At 37.3% G+C, this 21,226-nt stretch overlaps 1 protein-coding gene and 1 long non-coding RNA gene across 2 annotated transcripts in view; one reads left to right on the forward strand and one right to left on the reverse strand.

The window, feature by feature from the left end:
• IL17REL (interleukin 17 receptor E like) overlaps window positions 1-21,226 on the reverse strand; it is a 39,872-nt gene that overhangs the window by 13,053 nt on the left and 5,593 nt on the right. Inside the window, 10 exon segments of the mRNA XM_032688563.1 lie at window positions 665-736; window positions 902-946; window positions 948-1,042; window positions 1,832-1,876; window positions 3,338-3,452; window positions 4,280-4,314; window positions 4,317-4,388; window positions 4,974-5,106; window positions 5,108-5,124; window positions 10,887-10,914. Coding sequence (XP_032544454.1) covers window positions 665-736; window positions 902-946; window positions 948-1,042; window positions 1,832-1,876; window positions 3,338-3,452; window positions 4,280-4,314; window positions 4,317-4,388; window positions 4,974-5,106; window positions 5,108-5,124; window positions 10,887-10,914 — 657 coding nt within the window.
• Window positions 12,074-18,553, forward strand: LOC116787180. Its single transcript, XR_004357203.1, has 3 exons — window positions 12,074-12,147; window positions 13,908-13,945; window positions 18,459-18,553. It is a non-coding gene; the product is annotated as an uncharacterized LOC116787180 (long non-coding RNA).

Below are 21,226 nucleotides of genomic sequence, written 5' to 3' on the forward strand. Positions count from 1 at the left end.
GAATTCTTTTATTAGAGCAGTGCATGAACTTGGACTTCATATTTGACACTTCATTGTCCTTTGGTTATGTCACGTATGAAGATTCCACAATTACCCTGACCCTGTGGTCCATTTTGACTACACCTCCAAAGTGTAACCTCATTACATGTTCCCACCCATTTGTGCCCATGTCATTGATGAAAACATTTACATTAGAATGGCGATAAGTGTGATCCTTAAATAATCTCCCTACCAGCACAGTCACATTCAAGAGGAGTTGTTGAGTTAGCCCTGTGGCCAGGTATTATCTGCCAAACTTATCTTGTTCTCGCTCTCAGCTTCCTCAGTTTCTCTTTTAGTTTCTTATGCAATACTATATCAAATGATATGCTGATATTCAGTCAGATCAAATTTTCTTTTTTTCATTACTTATAAAAAATCAGTCAAAATAGTCTTACACAACACATTCCATAAATTAATGTAAATTGTATCCCTTTTTTTTTCTGATCACCATTTTATTAGCATTTCCTAAAAAATCACTTCTACATTTTCAAAATCATAAGCTGAAACAAGCCTCAGTCAAAAACTTGGGTTGAGAGACTTTTCCTCCTTTCTTAGCACAAATCCCTGATAAAATTTCTTTAATCAGAAATGCAAGTATGTACCAAATTCCAGACTGTATTACCTCAATGCAAAGACACGGGAGTAGCTGAGAATATTTCAGAGAAACTGACTTAAAAGATTCCTTTCCTTTTATCTGAAATGAAAAAGTGGTCATGAATCCAGGACTGTAAATTACGTTTAATAAATTTAAATGATATAGATGTAGAAGGCCATTTCCTTTAAGTATGACCTTAATGAGCATTGCCACCTACAAGTCACCCTCCACCAGTTCAACAAACTGCTATGAGCTTTAACTCACCACAGCAAATGCCCCTGCATCTTCACAGGTAAACCATTTGTGGCAACAGGCGAACATAATAATCTTGTTCTCGGGGAAAGTTGGATACATTCACTGTTATAAGTTTCCTTGCCCTGTCTACATTATAATCAAACTTTCCAGCTGAAAAATAAAATTCAAGCATGAAATTGTCACATCTGTTTCTTTATTAATTTATTGTTTTTATTTTTATTTATTTATAAAAGGTACAAAATGTATTTCATAACTTCATGGAGATGAAATTCAACATCTATAAATTCTTACCTAGGATGTTTGAAATTATTACTTTTATATTCTGATATTCCTCAAGTTATTCTTATTGTATGAGATACAATAATTTCCTTCAATATTACTTAGTTTTAAAATAGCACTTGCAATACGGACAGGCCAAGACACCTACGAATTTTACTTCAAATTAATAATTGTAATCTTACAATACATGAATATACATACTAATACTACTATAAAGCTGATTAACCAAAGATTGTAATTTCATTACATAGAAAATATGTGCAACTGTGTTAGACAAATGCAGTATGTGGGGCGATATTTTTTTTTATATTCATGGGTATGCCAAAATCAGGATAGTTTGGCAAATTAATTTCAATCTATTTATGAGATATTTCTATAGACAAAACATAAAACCAGCAATCCAAAGTACACAGAAAGGACACAAATCTATTTCCAAAAGTTTAAGTACTAAATAGGTTGTAAATATCTTTATCTGCTACCTAGCATTTCCAAGTCCACACAGAGAAAATAATTTCCAGACATGAGCTATCACTGCATGGTAATTAGAAGTAGTGATAGTTGGAAATACATTTTTCGCCTGCTTATTCAGGTATGAAAAAATATCATGGCGTAGGTCATCAGAAATATCTCACAGCTCTAAGCTGTATAGAATCAGCTCACCCAAACAAGCTGGAATATATTTTCCCACATCACTGTTTCTGCAATCTGCAAAATAAAAGCCAGAATTTTATTGTGATGCTTAATTCATATAACTGTGTAAATAAACTCTCAAATTATCCAACAGCTTCTCCAGGAAACTTCTCTCTTATCCCCCTTTTTAAAGGCAGATTTACATCTGTTTCTAGATAAACAGCAAAAAGAAAAGTACTCTTCCCACACACAGAGATTGTATCACAGTATGCCTTAAGGAACTATCTCCCAGTGTGGGTTTCTACTGGAATGTTTAAGGCATCAGTCTAAGATATAACACTGCCCTCTTCACCTAGTACCTTACAACTGTGCATTTTTGCCATTCTGATTCCAAGCTTAGAAAGAAACACCTTATCTAGCTCCCAGGGAACTTACCAGAATTAGAATCCAGGCAACACTTTCAGAACTAACATCTGATATTTGTATCTCCAAAACTTACTCTATTTAAGACACTAATCAGCTTTGTTGTGCTGCCTACTGTTGTCACCTCTCCTTGCATAACTCAGTATTAGAGCAGTCCTTTGCTCTCATTTCCCCACAAATTCTTTTTCACAGAGAAATATTTCCTGTTTTCATTTGTTGACTCACCACTGTAAAATGTCTTAAACTGGGCTGTATAAAACTTTATTTTCCCTCCTCTATTCACAAACTACATATATGCTTCAATAGTGAACCATGATTTACCAGAAAATGAAAGGCTTTTCAAGCACAAAAGGCTTTATTCATGAAAGTGTAAACTGTATATAAGGGATGACATTTTACCAAGGGGCAAGGGCAGAGTCCCCCCACTCATATGCTCTGGAGATGGGAAGGCTGGGCCAACCCAGGCACTAGATCGAACAAGGGTTCCCATGTCATTTTTTGCACTTACCTCCACTGGCCACACTGTATCTTGGTTGGACCACAGTGCTGAATATATTTTTGTATGCACATGGCATAATTTGTAAAAAATTTGTAGGCACTTTACCCCAAAAACATGGAAATTTGCTACCTTATCATTTCCAGTAATGTGTCAACAGGCAATAGAACAACTAGTTAATGAAAGTAAAAATCAATTTCTATAGGCTTTCCTATTAAGCTTTCCTTGTCTTCTGAAACCACCCATGGCCTAACCATGCAGAGAAGCGGAGGCTCCATCTTAGGATAGAGAGCACACAGGGCTGAACTCAAGGGCAGAGAAAGAGCATGTGTTGATCACAAGGAGGCCAGCTGAGACAAAAGCATAGTTTTCCATATACTTTTAGATATAAACTCTGCGTTTCATAGCAAGTTGAGACCTTTACTTGCACACAAAAAAAATCACTGAAATGTAGACTAACACTGGTCCTGGCATACATGTTCTACCATCAGTTATGTCAGTGTATCCCAGAACCGTGGTTTGGACTTGTTTTTGCCTTTGTGTTTTTTGGTTCATTTTGTTTTTTTCTTTGACAAGATGTTTCTTGAAAAACATCTGGGTTTAAGATGTTTTCCTACCTTCAACATAGTATTCCTGACTCAGCTTGACTTCACAGTAATTTGGTACAGTTTTCATGGTCACATAGATGTGTTGTGCTACATTGACTTCAACACAATTGAATTGTACCTGTACCTGTTTAAAACATTTATAAAATCAAATTCATGCATGACTTCTAGATACATAAAAACCATTGGTTAACAAGAGTTAAGCAAGCAATATTCTTTGTTCAGATTATTCATATTTACAAGCAGCATTAAGCAGTCTCAGATATTGTAGCATTAAAAATGCAAAAGAAGCAGATACAGTTCAACAAAAGGATTCAGAGTATCACTCATTTCTAATCCAAGATGTTGCTATCTTCTTCACTTTTAGAAATCAAAATATCTACAAGATATCAAAAATACTAAAAGCATAGAAATACAGGTGTTTAATGCTAACTGAACTTCAAAAGCAAAAAAATCTTTCATACTACCAAAAGCCCCAGCTGGGCATTTTACAAGCACAAACACTTGCAGAATGGGGAAAAAAAATGTCTGTTTAAATACTTAATGACAACTGCAGCAAATTTATTCACTCCAATAACAGTTTGTGAGACAGAAAGTAATTAGGAGACAAAAGTTGAGGTCTAATTATAGCAGGTCAATTCCCTCACTGACAGCAGTAACTATTAAATTCCATATCGATTTTCATGTTGGATATGCTCTAAAATTAGGCTTTGCATAGCCAGCTTCCTTTGCCAAAAGGAAGAAGTACAAAAATGGTATGGAATTTAATTTATAGGATAAAAAAGGTCGTTTTCTTTTGGAGTTTCATTTGACAATGCTGAAGTACACAGTTCATTGCATTTTTCCACAAAGTCACTAAGAGAAGAAAATAAGAGAGATACAAAGTATACTTTTTTCCAAAGGCCTGCAACATTTAAATTAAAAAAAAAAAAAACTTAAAAAAAAGTCGTCTACCTTCTTTCCATTAAGCATCTTGCTTTTTTTCCTATGAATCTCACATTTGTGCACTGAGACTGTTGTGTGTCCAGTGAAAGAGAACATATTTCCAGCCCACGGATATTTTCTGAAATGAGTTAGCAACAGATTTCAAAAATATAATTTAAGCATCTCTAAGAAATACAAAAAATAAATTAAAATATACCAATCATAAGCTTTCCTTTGAAGTGAAAGGCACATGTTTTTTATGTCTGTTAAAACAGGGACATTATAGATAACACACACATGAGGGTAGGAGCAACGATTTGACACTGGTTGCTTTAAATTAAAAGCTTTAATTACGCAAATTTTAAAAATGAACCTATTAGCTCTGAGTGAAGCAACCAGGAAATATCTAACAGTAACACAAGCATATGAATGGCAGAGGTGCTAGTAAAAATAGACTATGCACAAAAAGTTGTGTCCTTTCATTTTATTTTAGTGCAGAACTGTAACTTCAGATGTATAAACTGTTTCTCCATCTGTTGGGGCAGTAACTCATGTCTGAGTTACCAAAGCAGACCAAATTAGTGTGTCTATGTGTGTGTATGCATTCAGAGCAAGAAAGAAAAGGGCATCAGTCTGCTTGGGGCACTGGTAGAAGACAAGTTATGTGTATTATATTGGAAGTTAAAATTCATTTGTCACAGCTCAATAGAAAGCTGATTCCTACCATCCAGACTCAGAGTTCCTTCAATGTTTAAATAAAGAGAGCATGGGCTTCCTTGGACACATTTCATCACTGTTGATATCTTCATGCTTCTCAGTACCATAGAAGATAAAGATGCAGGAGCATCACGGCAGAAAGCTGTTAAAAATGCCACCTGCAAATGCAAGCATAAGAACAGAGAAACCTCATTGCACACAGGATATCTGGGTGAGACAAAGAACCACAGGTGGAGCTCCAGCTCTCCTGAAATCAGTAGGTGAGCCACCACTGATTTTGCAAAAGTCAGTACTTTACCTTAAAGACCTTCATATGACTAACTTAGCTAGTTGGCTTCACTAGCAATGCAGGGGGTTGGAAAGAACTACAGTACAGATGAGGTTTGATAATAAATTTCTGGGCTTAGGGAAGTGTTAACCCACGAGAGGCAGCAATCAGACTTCCAATGGTTAAGTTAAGCAGAAACACACCTAGACTAATACTGTTTTTAAATAATCAGATCTGCTGGATCATGGCTAAACTAATAGTTTATTTAAACTTTTTTCAAAACCATTACCTGTATATTGTGAGCACTCTCACATATTTTAGGATTTAATTTTAGGAATTTCTGATGGTCCCAATTGCTGTTAAAATATCACTTTCACGCAAGAGGGCACCATTGCATTCCTAGTCATGGAAAAATTCCTCACACCTACAGGATTTCCTTCTGCTTTAGACCAAAACAGCAAGAGCAGAATTAATATTATCCAGGACTTCTTCAAGGCACAGAAAACAGTAATCAGTAGGCACAAAACACAGCTATGTCTCATCTTATTTCCCTATGGAAATTAGTCATTCCAAAGCCTTAGGACATCAGTTTGCAGAGCCACCAGCTTTTCTGTGTAAAAGAAAAAACGCCCCATCATTTTGCCATATTTCATCTCTTTCTACTCTCTGGTTGCCCTGCATAGAAATCAGTTATTTATTTATGAATTTAGGTGGTACAGTGGATTTAATCCTCAATGCATTCCTTGGGCTTCTCTACTTCACTTCCATTATTTGTAGTCCCAAAAATTATGAGTTCTAGAAGCTATCATAATAAATAGCCAGGGAATTAGGTTTTTTTTCCTTGGCTTTGCGGTATGCAATGCAGCACACATCTTTTTGGCTGTAACTACATCACAGCAATTTTTTAAAATGTTTTTAACCTTCTCACTTCAGTACATAGTATGAAATTTAAAAACCACCCAAGTAAAACAAAGCATTTTACTGCACATTCTTCTTCCCCTGGCGAGAATCTAGAAGAAGAAAAAAATTGATTCATATTAATCATACTGCTTAACGTGCTCCAAGAAGGAGTTCAAATAGTATGGCAAAGAGAAAAGTTTGAAACAGCAGTGCCACAATACTGTTCTTGCCATAAAATTCAGGATAACACTCTTAATGAAAATCATCAGGAGAGGGTGCATCCTTCAATGTCTAACCAAGAACTGTAGTCAAGGGTGGATGCCCATTGACTCATAAGGAAGGCACATCCACAGTTCTCACAGAGGAAAGGTAGGATATGGAGGAGGAGGAGGGACAAAGCTTATCCTTACTTATCCCTCCAACCCATTCAATGAAGAAAAGAGTGTCCAGTTGCAGCTGAAGCCCATTGTCAAGGATCAGATACTGATACTGCAGGACATGAAGACAGATTGACATAATTGTGGCACCTTGGCTTGAATCTGTCAGGCCTTAAGTGCCTCACACTTGGTATCAGGAGAAATAAGTCCTGCATGATACATATCAAAAGTCAGAAAAGACAAACATTTCACACCCGAATCTCCACTCCATTATCCTGGTTTTGTGACATTAAGCATATTTTGGAGGGAAGAGGATATGCTGATATGAACCAAGTAGAAGAGAATGGGAAAACAAGGACACTTCACTTCACCTGGCCATAGGTCAACTCTCAATTATTCAAAGAAATATTGGCAACTGGAGAAGACAAGTTATGCAAACCAAAGAAAAAACACAGATCACTAAAAATATATGAATAAGGCTTTGAGAGCAGTGGACTACATTGACATTTGAAGAATTTATAAACATTTCCACAGAGTTAAGACAGCCCTAAGAAGAACAGTGCACAGCAGCCAGATGTGAATATTATATTCCATGTTCCAAGAATAGGTGGTGTAATAATCCTGAAGGTATCTCAGGATGGAAAGTTATTGTACAACACCCAATCAATCCACCCACAATTAATTGGGAGGTTATTATATTGCAGAACTACCTGATAACTGTTACTAATAATGGGATAGGTGAGGATTAGTTTTAGCTCTGTCTCTTGCTCAAAAAGATATTTTCTTGACTGAATCATAAGACATGCAGTTGTAGATACCCAGTGGTATGCAGGAGCAACAGTCTCTGCTTAATTCCTTGGTTGTTGGTGTAAATTTCTTGATCCAGGCCTATAATCTTACCCATTCCTATGTTTGTGTAGAAATGATTTAAGGGAAAAGCATTGTACATGTGTGTGTGTACATATGTATATGTGTATATATATATATGTATGTGTATATGTATATATATATTTATATACAGTCAAAGCTGAGAGTTCTTTACAAAGTATTCTTTTTGGGTGCATTTGACCACATTATTTGGCCCTATTATTTTTTGAGGAGACTGTCATGACTTAATTGAATTTGGTCCATAGTTATTACTGCCTGAGGCAAAGTATCATCAGATGTCACAGGATTGGTAATATCTCAGGAGAATTCCAAGTCAACCTAGGTGCATTACTGACATGGGATTCAGCCCCCTTAGATGCACAAACACAGATTCAGGGACTACTGTCCTTCTGTCAGCAGAGACACTATTCTCCTTGATCACAGTTTCTGTCTTCAAACTGAGAACAAATATGTAATACACTGAATGAAATGCAATTACGTTTCCACTTTCGATTTTTTTCCCATTAATTTTATGATATATTTTGAGAATTGCAAAAATTCTGCAAAACTCATTAATAATAATTTAAATGGATCATATCATGCATGAGGATATTAGCTTTGGATCAAAATAAATATATGATATAAAGAAGACCTGATACAAAATTATTTTCATTGTATAATCATCACAGCATGAGACTCATTTCTGACTAATTCTTCAGTAAACTCTATCATCTTTTAATCCCCCCTTAAGATATTTTCTTCTGGAACACATCCCATTTTCCTTTTTGCACAAGTAGCTTTATCTATGCCCCAGAAGATATAAAGATACATCTTGCTACACAAACCATCTGCTGAGTAAATCTTGCCTAAATTTTGTGTTTATGAATGATAGCTGTAATTAGCCCTACATGAGAGAGGGATTGTTGCTTAATAAAAGGTTCCTTAATTATGAGCACACATAAGCCCAGGCATAAAGAAACCAAGGCTTATTATTCATCATGTAGACACTTTCCTTGTATTTTTGCCATCAGCTCAACCACAGGAGATAATTTTTTTAATCTGATGATGCAGCAATCAACCCAGAACTGTCACGACAGCAAATCACACCTTATGTACAGCTGGATAATAGAAGCCAGAGCTGAGCAATAGAAATTATTAGATGGATAATTTGAAGCCTCAGGCAAGAAGATGAAATTGGAGAGCAGGTTAAAAAAAAAAAAGGTAGAGAAAACCTATTAATAACAAGCCTGGGCCAACACCCAATGGAAAATCCTAACTGTTTTTTGGCTTATATGTCTTACAAGAATTGTAAGAATCTGAACTACTTATGATACTGACAGTGCTAAATCTGTGAGCATATCTAAAGCACACTAGAATTGCTTCACTGGCATATCATTCCATGACTATAAATTACAGTAGTATTTCAAACTTATTTGCATAGTATCTGCTGCATCTGTTCATTAGGATTATTCAACAAAATTCATAAACAAAGTAGATATGTTCCAAGATAACCACATGGTGCACTTCAGTTAATAAATACCAAAATTTGCTACTTGAAAGTACTTACGGCAATTATGAAATTGATTAAATTTCGACTGACAGCCTCTCTTTCACAATGGATTGCAATGCACAGTAAATTAAAAGGGTTTCACAGTTGTATGTTCAGAAAATATTTCAGACTTTCAAGGATACTGAATAACCTGCTGATATACTGTGCCAAATACATTCTCTAAAAATGTAAGGCCTTTTTAAAATTATTGATATTTTTGTAGCAATGTCAGGATATACTACAGTGAATTTCAAATACTACAGTAGCTCTCATGTACTACTAATAGTCTAGAAGATCATGAGAAGAAGGCAGTCAAAGCTATGTTGCCAAATACTACTGGGCTGGCGGTTGCAAATTCTGGGAAATAAAATCACCTTTTGTTGCAGCTAAAAGAAATGACTACTGCAAAGGTCCTCTACTATACAGCTAAGGTCTTTCAAGGTAATTTTACCTTGAATAATAAATAATAAAAGAATTTATACTAAATAGAAAGGAAGTAGGGAAAGGAGTATACACCCACTGTTGCACAAGTGAATCAGGATTAAGACAAAAGAATGTTTTTCACCACCCCTGTAAGGCTGAGTCATCTTACATGTTACTCGGTTAAAGATAACTGATAAGTCATTTTCAGGTAACACTGAAAAACCTACAATCAGCTGCATGCACATCATCTTGAAGGATAAGGATCTTTAGTTTACAAACCCTTCAGTGCCCAAAATCTATATCCAGTTAAGAGAGAACATCTCACTTATGCTTATGTGCTTCATCTGCATGTCCCTGCATTAGGGGTTGGACCAGATGACCTCCAGAGGTCCCTTCCAAACTCAACCAAACTGTGACTGTGACTTGAGCAATTCTCGCAGTCAACAGAGAGGGACAATCCCACTCACCTCCCTCCCAGCACATAAATCACCTTGTCCTAAAAAGGGCGGAATGAATCATCACCTCATGGTACCTGTGAGTCTCCACTATCTAGATCTGTATTTGTGGAATATCCAACACAGATTTTAACTCATAACCAACAGATTTACAGGTGTCCTTCCCTTTGAGACCAGGGTTGGAGAGTTTGGTATCCTCAGACTATACTGCTCAAGGACATTAAGGTATGCTTCAGCTAGCAGAGCAAGGCTCAACACCCCTGTCTCTTCTTCTACCTTCCACGTAGTTTGTGCAACTGTAGCTCAGATGCCTAATCCTAACAAGATTCATTCACAATTCTTGAACCAGCCACAAAAGGTTCACTCTGCTCAGCAGTAGAAGACTAAAGACTTTTTCAGGTGGAACTTTTAACTGCATCCCTTCCATATGCATGTTCTTCCTGTCCACCTCACCACAGGTCTCATAAATGCCATGTGTTCAGAATAAGGACTCATGACAACTGACATTCAACTCGTGCACCATGCCATAGCATCAGCATCTCACATGCCTGTGGCTCAGCATCACATCTTCTCCCTGTCTATGCTCTCTGCCACACGGATTCAGGAAAGGCACTGTGGAGACAGGCAGTGCTCAGAGTTGTGCCTCCACCTAGGACTGTCTCCTCATGGAGAACTATGACTGTCCTCTCAAGGGGGACTGCCTGCAAGGCAGCTGCCTCATACTTCCCTGCAAATGACTGTGTGCACTGGAGAAGTGATTGCTGGAGGCTTCAGAGTTCAGGTAGTTCAAGACTCTGTATTATTATTGTAGGCAATAATAATAATAATAATAAGCAGAAGCAATAAAAACATGTAAAATTACTTAACTCTCAATGACCATTTGTGGTAAGGTAAATTATAAAACTAATCATTACTAATCTATTGTTTATCAAAACCTACCAATTTCCAATGTTTTGTACAAGAAAACTGGTGGTAAATACCCTGTCATGACAGTGATGTTATGTCACTACGATGGTGGATTTATTATCTTTAATAAATTATCTTAAAAAAAATAATAAAAATGTGAATGACATATACTCACCGGAAGGTTTGCTTTTACAATGAATCCCCTGTAAACAGAAACAAAATATTGTAAAAGCTAGTAATAAAAATAAATATTGTTTAACCATTGCACACAAATAGAAACATATCTTAAACAGGTAATCATATTCATATTTCACAATAAAAATAATTTTCAAGGTTAAAAAAAGGTTTTCAAATACTGTGAAAATGCATATCACTACTGCATATGGCAGCCTTATATGTATGGGGACAAAAGATCAGCATTATCTTCATTTTCATGTATTCCTAGTGAGGTGTGTAATTGTTCTAACAAGTATAACAGTTCCATCAAATACAGACAGCATTTTATCAGGTACTCTCATTCCCACCGACCAATAGCTTATGTATTGTTTCATTAAACTTTATAATGGATTGCTTCATACCAGAGCAAAGGAACTCAGCGATTTTTTAATGGAAGATATTTAGAAGATTACTGAATATTATATAATTTTTAGAAAATCTCACTAGAAAAAAATTATTATGGTAATTGCAAATGAAGTTTAGAAATAAGACTTGCCATTTTATTTCTGAAATCTGACTCAGAAGCCTGAAAATAAAATTACTCAGGCACAGTACTTATCGTGTTCAAGTGGGAAAGTGTCTTTGTATAAGAGGCAAAGTGAACCTGGCACTGAGATTTTAACAAGCTTCCAGTTATCTTTGGGACAGACTACATTCATTTTCCCAGTAAAATAAACATTTAACCACACAGTAAAATTCTGTACAAAAATAACAAATCTTATTTTGACTGCTATGCATGACATTCTAAAGAAAGGCTATTGCTTAGCCAGAAAATACTGTTTCCTGCTGTTCTGGCATTCAAGTTTCTGGCATAGCCCTTATACCAGTATTCTTTTGGATACAGAATATATGTTCCCATTTTCTTTCCTTTAAAAGCAGTGTCCTATTGACAGGGACACTTTAATCACACTCACAAAAGGAGCAGGCACCACCTTGTCTCCTCTGCTCTCAAACACAACAGCAGCTCTCAGTCCTTTTAAAGCATTTTAAGATCTTGTTGACTAGCCAACAATCTGTAAGTTTTAGAGCCAGCAAAAGTCTTCTGGTGGACACTTTTAGAAGTTCTCAAATTGTATACAAACACAGAGGCTGCAGCCTGGGTAAGCATTAGCACGTCACAAAAATGACTATTGCTTTGTGTTCCATGAGGCTTTCATCCACAGGGAATTCTGTCCTCCTCAGAAACACAGCTGTAGAGCAAAGCCTTATTACTGCTACAGGTGAGAAATGGCAGCATGTTAGTTCCCCTGTGGAGCTGCCTAGGGTAAAGTTTGTCTTCTGTCCTTCATCGCTGCTTTTAATTGGAGCTAGATAAGCTCCTTTTTAAAGGTGGCCTTTAGAAAACCAGTTCCACTAACCTGTATTAATTCACATTCCTCTGTCCTTTTGGCTCTTTTATTTTTTAATAATCACTTCTAGAGCTAAATTGTCATCTTTTACAATTGGCAGTTTGTCACTATGACTCACAAAAGTGCAAATGCATAAAAGGTGGTATTTTAAACCACATTTTATAAGACGACAGACATGGTCTCATACTTTCATAGTCTGAAGATTATAAAAGTTATTTGTGACATTTTTAAAGATATTGCTTTGGCTGCTTCTACAGTATAATATATTGACACTCATAGAAGTAGGATCTGTTGCAATAGGACAAGGGATAATGGTTTTAAAGTGAAAGAGTTTAAATTTAGATTGGACATAAGGAAGAAATATTTTACAATGAGGATGGCGAAACACTGGCACAGGCTGTCCAGAGGGGAGGTGGATGATCCATCCCCGGAAGTGTTCAAGATCAGGTTGGATACAGCTTTGAGTAACCTGATCTAGTTGAAGATGTCCCTGCTCTTTGCTAGGGGTCTTGATTACATGACCTTTAAAGGTCCCTTCCAACCCAAATAACTCTATGATTCTATAAAAGAAACCAAACTTGTTCTAAAACTGGGACACTTCTATTTCAATGATTTTTAAATTTCCTCAAATCCCCCTGAAGAACTAAAACCGGTAACTGGTAAGACCTAATTTCTGCTCTAACATGTCATAGAAATATTTGTTATTTATTGATTGCTTCTGCCCACCATCCCACTCCTCCCACCACCGAAAAAAAGCTTCATTGGTAGTTTGCTGATTCTCCCTCTGCACATTCATCAATAGAAAGAAGACTATAGCTTTCTGAATTATTCAGTGCAACACTAAACCAATAGAAGAGGAACACGCCAGCTCATACAAAACTACTGTAATTTTAACCGCTGTTTTAAAATCATAATTTTGAATTATTTTTCATCAAATCTTGCTGAAGTATGCTGAAGAAAAATTTGAATTCAGTCTCTTTACTTGAGGCTTTCCATGGCCCTAGGGAATGGAATAGACAAATACACAAAATGACTGCAAAAAATCAAGTGAGTGAGTTAGAGAGCTCACTTTCTTGGTGAGAAAACCTAACTGTTGGATCAACTAATTGCTCAGCCATTACTTACTGGAAGAAATTAATCCCTAATGAGGCCATAATTTAGCAAATTACTTCCGTATTTTTAACTTCCCATTTGGCAGCCAGACTATTGAAAATATTTTGGTTAAGTGGCTTGACAGACTTTCCAAGTGACAATCAAAATTTCTAGAGCAACACCTTTAAAGTAACTTCTCTAACCATTCAACAATTATAGGGCAAAAAAATCCATTAAAAAATTACAATATCACTGAAGTAAATAACAAAAATCTCACAAACTCAGGAGATTAGCCTTTTACTTAAATAAGGTCAGGCTTTGGGGTCCCTGTTATGACACCTGAAAAATGGACATTGTATGTAAAAGTTACAAACACGGGGGGGGGCGGGGAAGAGAACACCCACTTCTGTGGGGCTGTGGGATGATGCAGAAATCTTTTTATACCCTCTAGTTTATCCTAATTAATTACTGATTCTCAATGTTGCTCAAGTAATCCTATCATCTGAGCTTTCGCATGTGTTTTCTCATCTTTTTCACAGGAAAAAAAGAAACACATGCTTCAGTGACTTTTGTCCTGGTAGGTAGATATTTTGTCATTCTTGGGCACTTGGTTTGTTCTGGGTGAGGAGTTGTTAGGAAGGTTTACATAATAATCAATATTTGCACAAAACACTTGCCAGTTACAGCAACATTTGGTCACAGCCCATTTCCTTATTTTTAATAAATGTTTCTTTTATTGTACAATACCAGAGCGGTAGGGGTGGTATTTTCTTTTACAATCATTTTGCAAAATAGTCCAAAGAGAACATTTATGTGAAAGAAGAACTCAAATGAATTAGCCAAGTTCCTCTCCCACTTTCTATATCTTTTGTTTTCAGGAATTTTCAGTGATGAGTGCAATAGAAAACATAACACACTAAAACCAGAATGGAAATTTTCTTCCCCTTTCACAAATCCCAAGGGCATCTTTTATGCAAAAATAAGATCCTGAACATGACAGTACACTTTACTCTTATACAGAGAACATCTTTGATTCATATCTTCTTTGGCAAAGAGCCTAAGCAAAATATACTTACACAATGCACAAACAGTTAGGGATTTTCCTATTTCTCTAGGGTTTTCCCCATTTGTGGTATTACTCAACTGTAGCTAAGGTTATCTGAACAGACACCACCAACGTGCAGTATTCTGAATAGAAGGTGTGGTGCCAATTTTTTAGCTAGCACCAGCAACTTCTCCTCAATCTAAGACAAGTGTAATATCCCATTGCCTAACAACTGTAGAGAAGAAAGTGAGATCAGCGGGAGGAAGACTTGGAATTAGGGGGCACAGAGAGTGTTTTCATGAATTAATATTACCAAGGAAGTGGAAAAAAGATCAGACCTGCTTCCCATCTCCTCTCATATCTCCAGGCACTGAATCAAGTGCAGAATTGTGGAAATTTTCCGGGATCTTTGTCACGCAGGAAAGAATCTGAGAGAAACTTGTTTTCATAGTCTACCTGTTAGCTCTGTTGTACGGCAGCCCTTCCACAACTCTGTAAGGAAGAGTAATATGCCTGAAATGACTTAAATGTATTCTTTAATTGGGACTAGGTTGTCAGACACTTAACATTCATTCATTAAGGTACCTACATTAAAATCAGTGAATGTAGGTGAAGTTTTCTGCCCTTTTGAGAGATCCTCAGCGGCAAAGCATTACTTACATTTCTACTTAGGTTAGCTGTCAGAGAGGACAGAGAGAAGGCAACATGACCGTATTCTGATGTTTCCATCTATTCCAACAATTTCTTTTCTTTGACCACCATTAACAGCAAGAATGTATGCATTCTTACAACACAGGACAAGAGTGGTTTTGCAATAACTGATGCTCAAATTGTAGCCAAAAGGCTGATAAAGATGATTAATTTAATCATGTATTTTCTGAATTTCAATTGAGAGGATATGCTCTGCACAAATCCATCTTATTCTGCACACAAATAGGAAGGTTGTCCCAGATCACTGAGTCTAGTCCCTGATAACCACAGATACCGTATCACCTAATCCCTTTCAAAAACTGGAGAAGTGTTATTCTAAAATCAGTCAGGCTTTCATGTGCACTGCTCTGATAGCCAAGGCTGTTCCAGAAGCCCTACTGTCTGCCAGCACCAAATCTTTAATTTCTAACATGAACACAACAATGGTTAGCTTGTATTGACTTCTGATCGTACTCATTATCTTTTCACTTAAATAGATGCTTTCCACCCTGGAATTTACTTTTCACTTATCTACAACCAGTAATAAACTTTTTCTCTGCCTTTTCTGAGACTGTAAAAGTCAAGCTCTTTTATTCTAATCAACCATGCTTTCCTTCTTACCATCACCCTTCTCAGCAGCTCTTTCTACTTCAAAGTATCTGTCCAAATGGAGTGACCAGAACCACACACAGTTCTGAAAAGGGTTTATTGGTGTTTCTTAAAGTCGTAATAATCTTTGTCTCAGCTGGGAGTACCCCAAACATGCCATATCAGTACTTATCCTTCAACAGAGAGGGAGTTACTGTGTGTATAATCAATCAAGAGCAGCTTTCTTTTCCCAATTCAGTTCAGGGAGGGAAGGGCCTACAGAATCTGGGCCATTAGAGTCTTGCACGATTTCTCATGGCCTTTAGTGAAAAACCTGACAATGCCAATGTGATCTCAATCACCTTCATAAAGAAAAGGTCCTTGAGCAGTGGACAGCCACAATCAAAAGTTATATGGATCTACACCTTTTCAGAACTTTGGATGGAAACAGAGAGGATTCAGAGCTGTATCATAAGCTCCACAGACTATAAACGAATTCCTTTCATAGATACATTCAGCCCCATAAACTATATAGAGAGAACTTCACAAAGGGAAACAGCTTTAGCTTTTCCAGAGCTATTTTCATAGGGAAGGACTTAATGGCTTTGCACTTTACACATCGTTGATGCTGGTGGGGATTGGAACTCTTCTCATTGTATTCTTAGAAAGCTCACAGCTGTATTTATCTCACCAAATGTAAGAAGAATTCTTGCAGTAAAAGAAAATTTTAGAATTTTCAGATTTCAGAAACAGAGTTCTTTACTGTGGGAGAAAACACAGTGATTCCTGTCCCACTAAATTATGGTCAAGTATTTATACATAAAAAAACATGTTACTGGGTGAAAAGAAAAACTGATAGATCTCCAGAACACACTTGGCAATTGAATAAAACTGTGGTTATATTTACCGAGAACCAGAGGAATTGCAATGACTAATACACATAATATAAAAATTTAGAACTGTTAAAATTCATAGTACTGCTAATACAGTGCCCTCAAAAGACCTTTTCTCAAAAGAAGCATCTGTATTTGTTTTGACATCATGTGTAATTACTCTCATTGCCAAGGTGAAACTATCTTACTAATGATACTTTTCTATTTTTGGCAAACCACAAGATTTTTCTTCAACTTTTACTGGCAATGTGTGATCAGATGCATGTGAGCAGCATGCAGTGGGACTAGATAAGCGTTATAGATGGAAACATTTGGACTGTTACCCACGCAGAAAGGAAATGGCACCTGAACTTACGGCAAAGCATTATTTTGCACTACTTTGAACTACTTTTTCTACAAAAGCACCTGAATGTTGCTAGATTTTTTTACAGAATGATAAAAGGAAAACATCATGCCTACACATTATCCAGCTCTAAGGTTTTCTCTGTGTGTTCCAAGCTGAACAAAACCCATCCCATCACATTAGTACAGTGCTGAACCTGAGAGGATAATTACTAGTGAGAAGTGGGATATCAAGCTCAGGCTCAGTACAGTGCTAACGAGGTCACGCACTTTTTGGATGAGAGCTGGCTTGTGTCCAGCAGAGCAAGGTAATATCTGCCTGTGTTCCAGTCAATATGTATTTCCTCCTGCACTGTATTACTGCAGAGGAATCCTGTTCCTGTATTTTAACTGCACTGTCCATTATGTTATCAGGACCCGCACGTGGCATATAACGTCTTCTGGCCATTACAGTGGCTGCATGGCTGGATCTCTTCTAAAGAGCAGTATTGGTTTGAAACTTTTCAACTGCAAAGAATATTCCCCCTTCCACTCTTTTTAAATTAATTTTATTTTAAAATAATGTTATACAAAGAGGACCTACATATAAACCACTTGATTTTAAATTTATTGGACCAAAGGGAGCTATGACAGTCTAAACTAAAAGCTGCCTGTTCTATTGTATGCTTCAGCTCCAGGACTAGAAGCAGAATTCGCTTGGAGCAACTAACGTCTTTCTTTTAGAAATAAAAAGAACCAAACAAAAAAAAACCTCAACCAAAATTTGTCAATCATTTTTGATGTCATGTTTCCTAAAATATTAATACAAGTTGTTAAAAAACATAGTAGCGTACAATAGACACAGTAAAATTAAAATGTACTTTAAATGCCATACCCTCAGCTGGTATAAATCAGCACCATTTCATACACAGAGTGTCAAAAACTTCAGATCACTCAGCAGCTTGAAAGGAGAACTAATCTGCCAAATCAGCACTTCTAGTCTAACAATGAGACATGGACACTCTGACACAGCATTAATTATTTCAATGACTGACTGGAGATCTCATACAGGGGATGACAAAATGGAATCAAAGAAATTTAGGGTGAGAGGGGTCTCCGAAGGTAGCCAAGTCCAGCCTCCTACTAGAATCAGTACTAACACCAACATCAGATCAAGTCAGCCATAATTTTGGCTGTTTCTTGAAAAACTGGAGGATGCAGATTCCACAAGCTCTCAAGACAACCATGAATATCCCATGCTTTGAAGTTAGGATGGAATGATGATCTTTATAGCACAGAAGAGGCTACAGGAAAAACTATCCCTCAACACCACTGACAGCACTGAGACTTGCAGTCTCAGAAGTGACTGGAATCAGTGGGCAGCAAGATTGCCACAGAAAAGAAAAAAAGGGGGGAGGGGGAAAGGGCAAGAATTTAAGTGAAGATTATGAGAAGAGACCCTCGAGCACAGAACTGCTCCTTTGCTGCTGAAGGTAGTGGTTATTTCTTTTGGAAATGTATATTTTTATTTTGAAGATGTTTTTCTATTCCAGTTACTGTCTTCTCATATGACCTAACACTATTACTCAGCAAAAAAGAGGAAATACAATGCAGGCCTGGTTTTCCAACTCTCTGGCATACACAGAAAAGTCCTCACTGTTTTGCTCTAGGCAAGTATTCTTTTTATAAATGTTTAGAGTCAGTCCCAGGAGCAGAACAGTGCTCAGCTTTACATGTGACCTTTATAAATGAAAAATGCCATGCTACTCACATTCAGAAATTGTGGAAGACACTTTCCACTGATTTGAATGAACTTTTAATCAGATGCAAACGGGGATAAATTTTTTTGCCTATTGTGGTGGGTTGACCCTGGTGACACACCAGATGTCCACCAAAGCTCCTCTGTCACTGCCCTCCACAACTAGACAGGGGAGAGAAAATATAACAAAAGGCTCCTGGGTTGAGACAAGAAGAGATCACTCAGTAGTTACCATCATGGGCAAAACAGAGTCAAATTGGGGAAATTAATTTCATTTATTGCCAATTAAAATATAAGATAATGAGAAAATAGAAATCAAATCTTAAAACACCTTCCCCCTCCCCTCCTTTCTCCACGGGCCCAACTTCATTCCCAGTTTGTCTACCTACTTCCCCTCAGTGGTACAGGATAGCAAGGAATGGAGGCTGTGGTCAGTTCATCATACGTTGTCTCTTCTGCTCCTTCCTCCTCAGAGGGAGGACTCTTCATACTCTTCCTCCTTCCCCTGCTCCAGAATGGGGTCTCTCATACAGGACACAAAACTCCATGAACTTCTCCAAGGTGAGTCCTTCCCACAGGTTGGAGTTTTTCCTTAACTGTTCCAGTGTGGGTCCTTTTTTTTTTAAGGGGGTGCAGTTTCTCAGGAACAAACTGCTCTAGTGTGGATCCCCCAGAGGGTCACAAGTTCTGCCAGCAAATCTGCTCCAGCAGGGGCTCCTCTATCTATGAGTCCATGGGTCCTGCCAGGAGCCTGCCCCAGCACAAAATTCCCACAGGGTCTCAACTTCCTTCAGGCATCCACCTGCTTCATCAGGTGACAATAGAAATCTATTATTTCAGAGGTACTATTAATGATCCTTGTGGGTCCCTTCCAATTCAGTATATTCTGTGATCACTGATGGTCTTGACCTTGGCCAGTGGTGGGTCTGGCAGCTTCTCACAGAAGCTATCCCCCACCCCTGCTACCAAAACTTTGCAAACCCATCACACCTATACAAACTTCTGCTTTGCCATAAGAAAAGGGTCACATAATTTCCAAGTAAGGAAATTTCTCTGTGAGGATTTTGCATTTTTACTGGTAGTGAAATAAAGCCAAAGTTTGCAGCCATTTTCAAAATCATCAAGTCAGCCAAATCTAAAAAAGAACTTAGGTACCTGGAACATAATTTAAGCAAACTGTGGTAATCTCAGCCGAGTACCATGAGCTACAATATCCAACCAATTGCTACCCAACACTAGAGGCACCTAAGCTTATTAGATACCTCCCTTTCTGAACTCAAAGATCCCTGGATGCAAGTAGAACCAGAAACTGGAACTGTGGGAGAGTGGCTCTCAGCAGCTGCTCTACAGAGAGAACATCAAACTCTGGCTCATAACTCAGGTGCCTGGGCTCTAGAGAGTGGAGATCAGACTAACCCAGTGCTTAACTTTTTCCCTTGTCTTAACTTGAGGCAGCACCATGCTGAGCATGCAGGTTTCTCATACTGCCCTGACAAGTCGCTAATGTTTTCTCATGATCTCCACTGAATCTGTATTTAATAACCTGCAACCATAAGAATGAAGCAGCATCACAAAATGGGTGAGTGTTGCAGACACTATCCTGACATGCTGGGGGTGTAGGGACTTAAAAATAAACTTGCTAAGACCAACTCTGCCAGCATGGATCACAAACTCATACTAAAATTTAGAATACCATACCATTGATAATAATTTCTTATAACAGTTTCAAGACTTCGGAGACCACAGGTCAGGGTTGACTCCCTTCAAAGCAGGAGCACATCTCTGGTTTTTGTAGTTCCCATTAAAATTATGTTTTTCCCTCTTCTCCTTAAATAGAGGAAAATTTCAATATAAATAATCCTGGAACTACCCTGATTATAGCTCTTCCTATAAGAGCTATAGAAATATTTTTAAATATTGACTTTGGTTTTATTCTATCCTTAGCTTGTTATGTTGTTGTGTAGGGGTGCAAGGCCATACAAATGATCCTGCAGGACATGCTAGAAGCCATGGAAGAGTGGTCTTAGATGGCAGTCCTGGGAGGCTACTGTATTCCTGCCTGGTGCCACAGTATCAGTTAAGGGTCTGCTTCCATTAAACACAATGCTAAAGATGCCTGACTGGCTCTAATAGTGTTTCTTGACTTACAGAAATTTTCTAGCCACAGCAAATGAGGAAAATCTTAGTACATGAAGGTTTTTACAGCTATACTTAAATACATACTGCAGCTATTTGAAAATTTTTGAGAAAGAGGATTATTTCTTAACTATTCATACTTGCATTATTGTGTCTGAAAGCCTGAATCCTTCATCAGAAACCTTATACCAGAATCCCTGCATACATGCCTTTCCTCTCCTATCAAGAGCAACAAAAGCCAAAAACACCTTACTCTGAAAGAACTAGCAGTGTGAATACATGAAAAATTAAAAAACACTCAAAATTTGCTGTGTAGAAAAGCCCTACTGAAAATATCTATAGTGTGTATTCTAGGTGAAACATTTTCAGTTTGAGATAATTGACAGAGAAGCTAGTTATGACTAAATTTGGAAATGTTAAGGAGAA

This window comes from Chiroxiphia lanceolata, chromosome 5 (genome assembly GCF_009829145.1).
Source record: "Chiroxiphia lanceolata isolate bChiLan1 chromosome 5, bChiLan1.pri, whole genome shotgun sequence".
Lineage (NCBI taxonomy): Eukaryota > Metazoa > Chordata > Aves > Passeriformes > Pipridae > Chiroxiphia > Chiroxiphia lanceolata.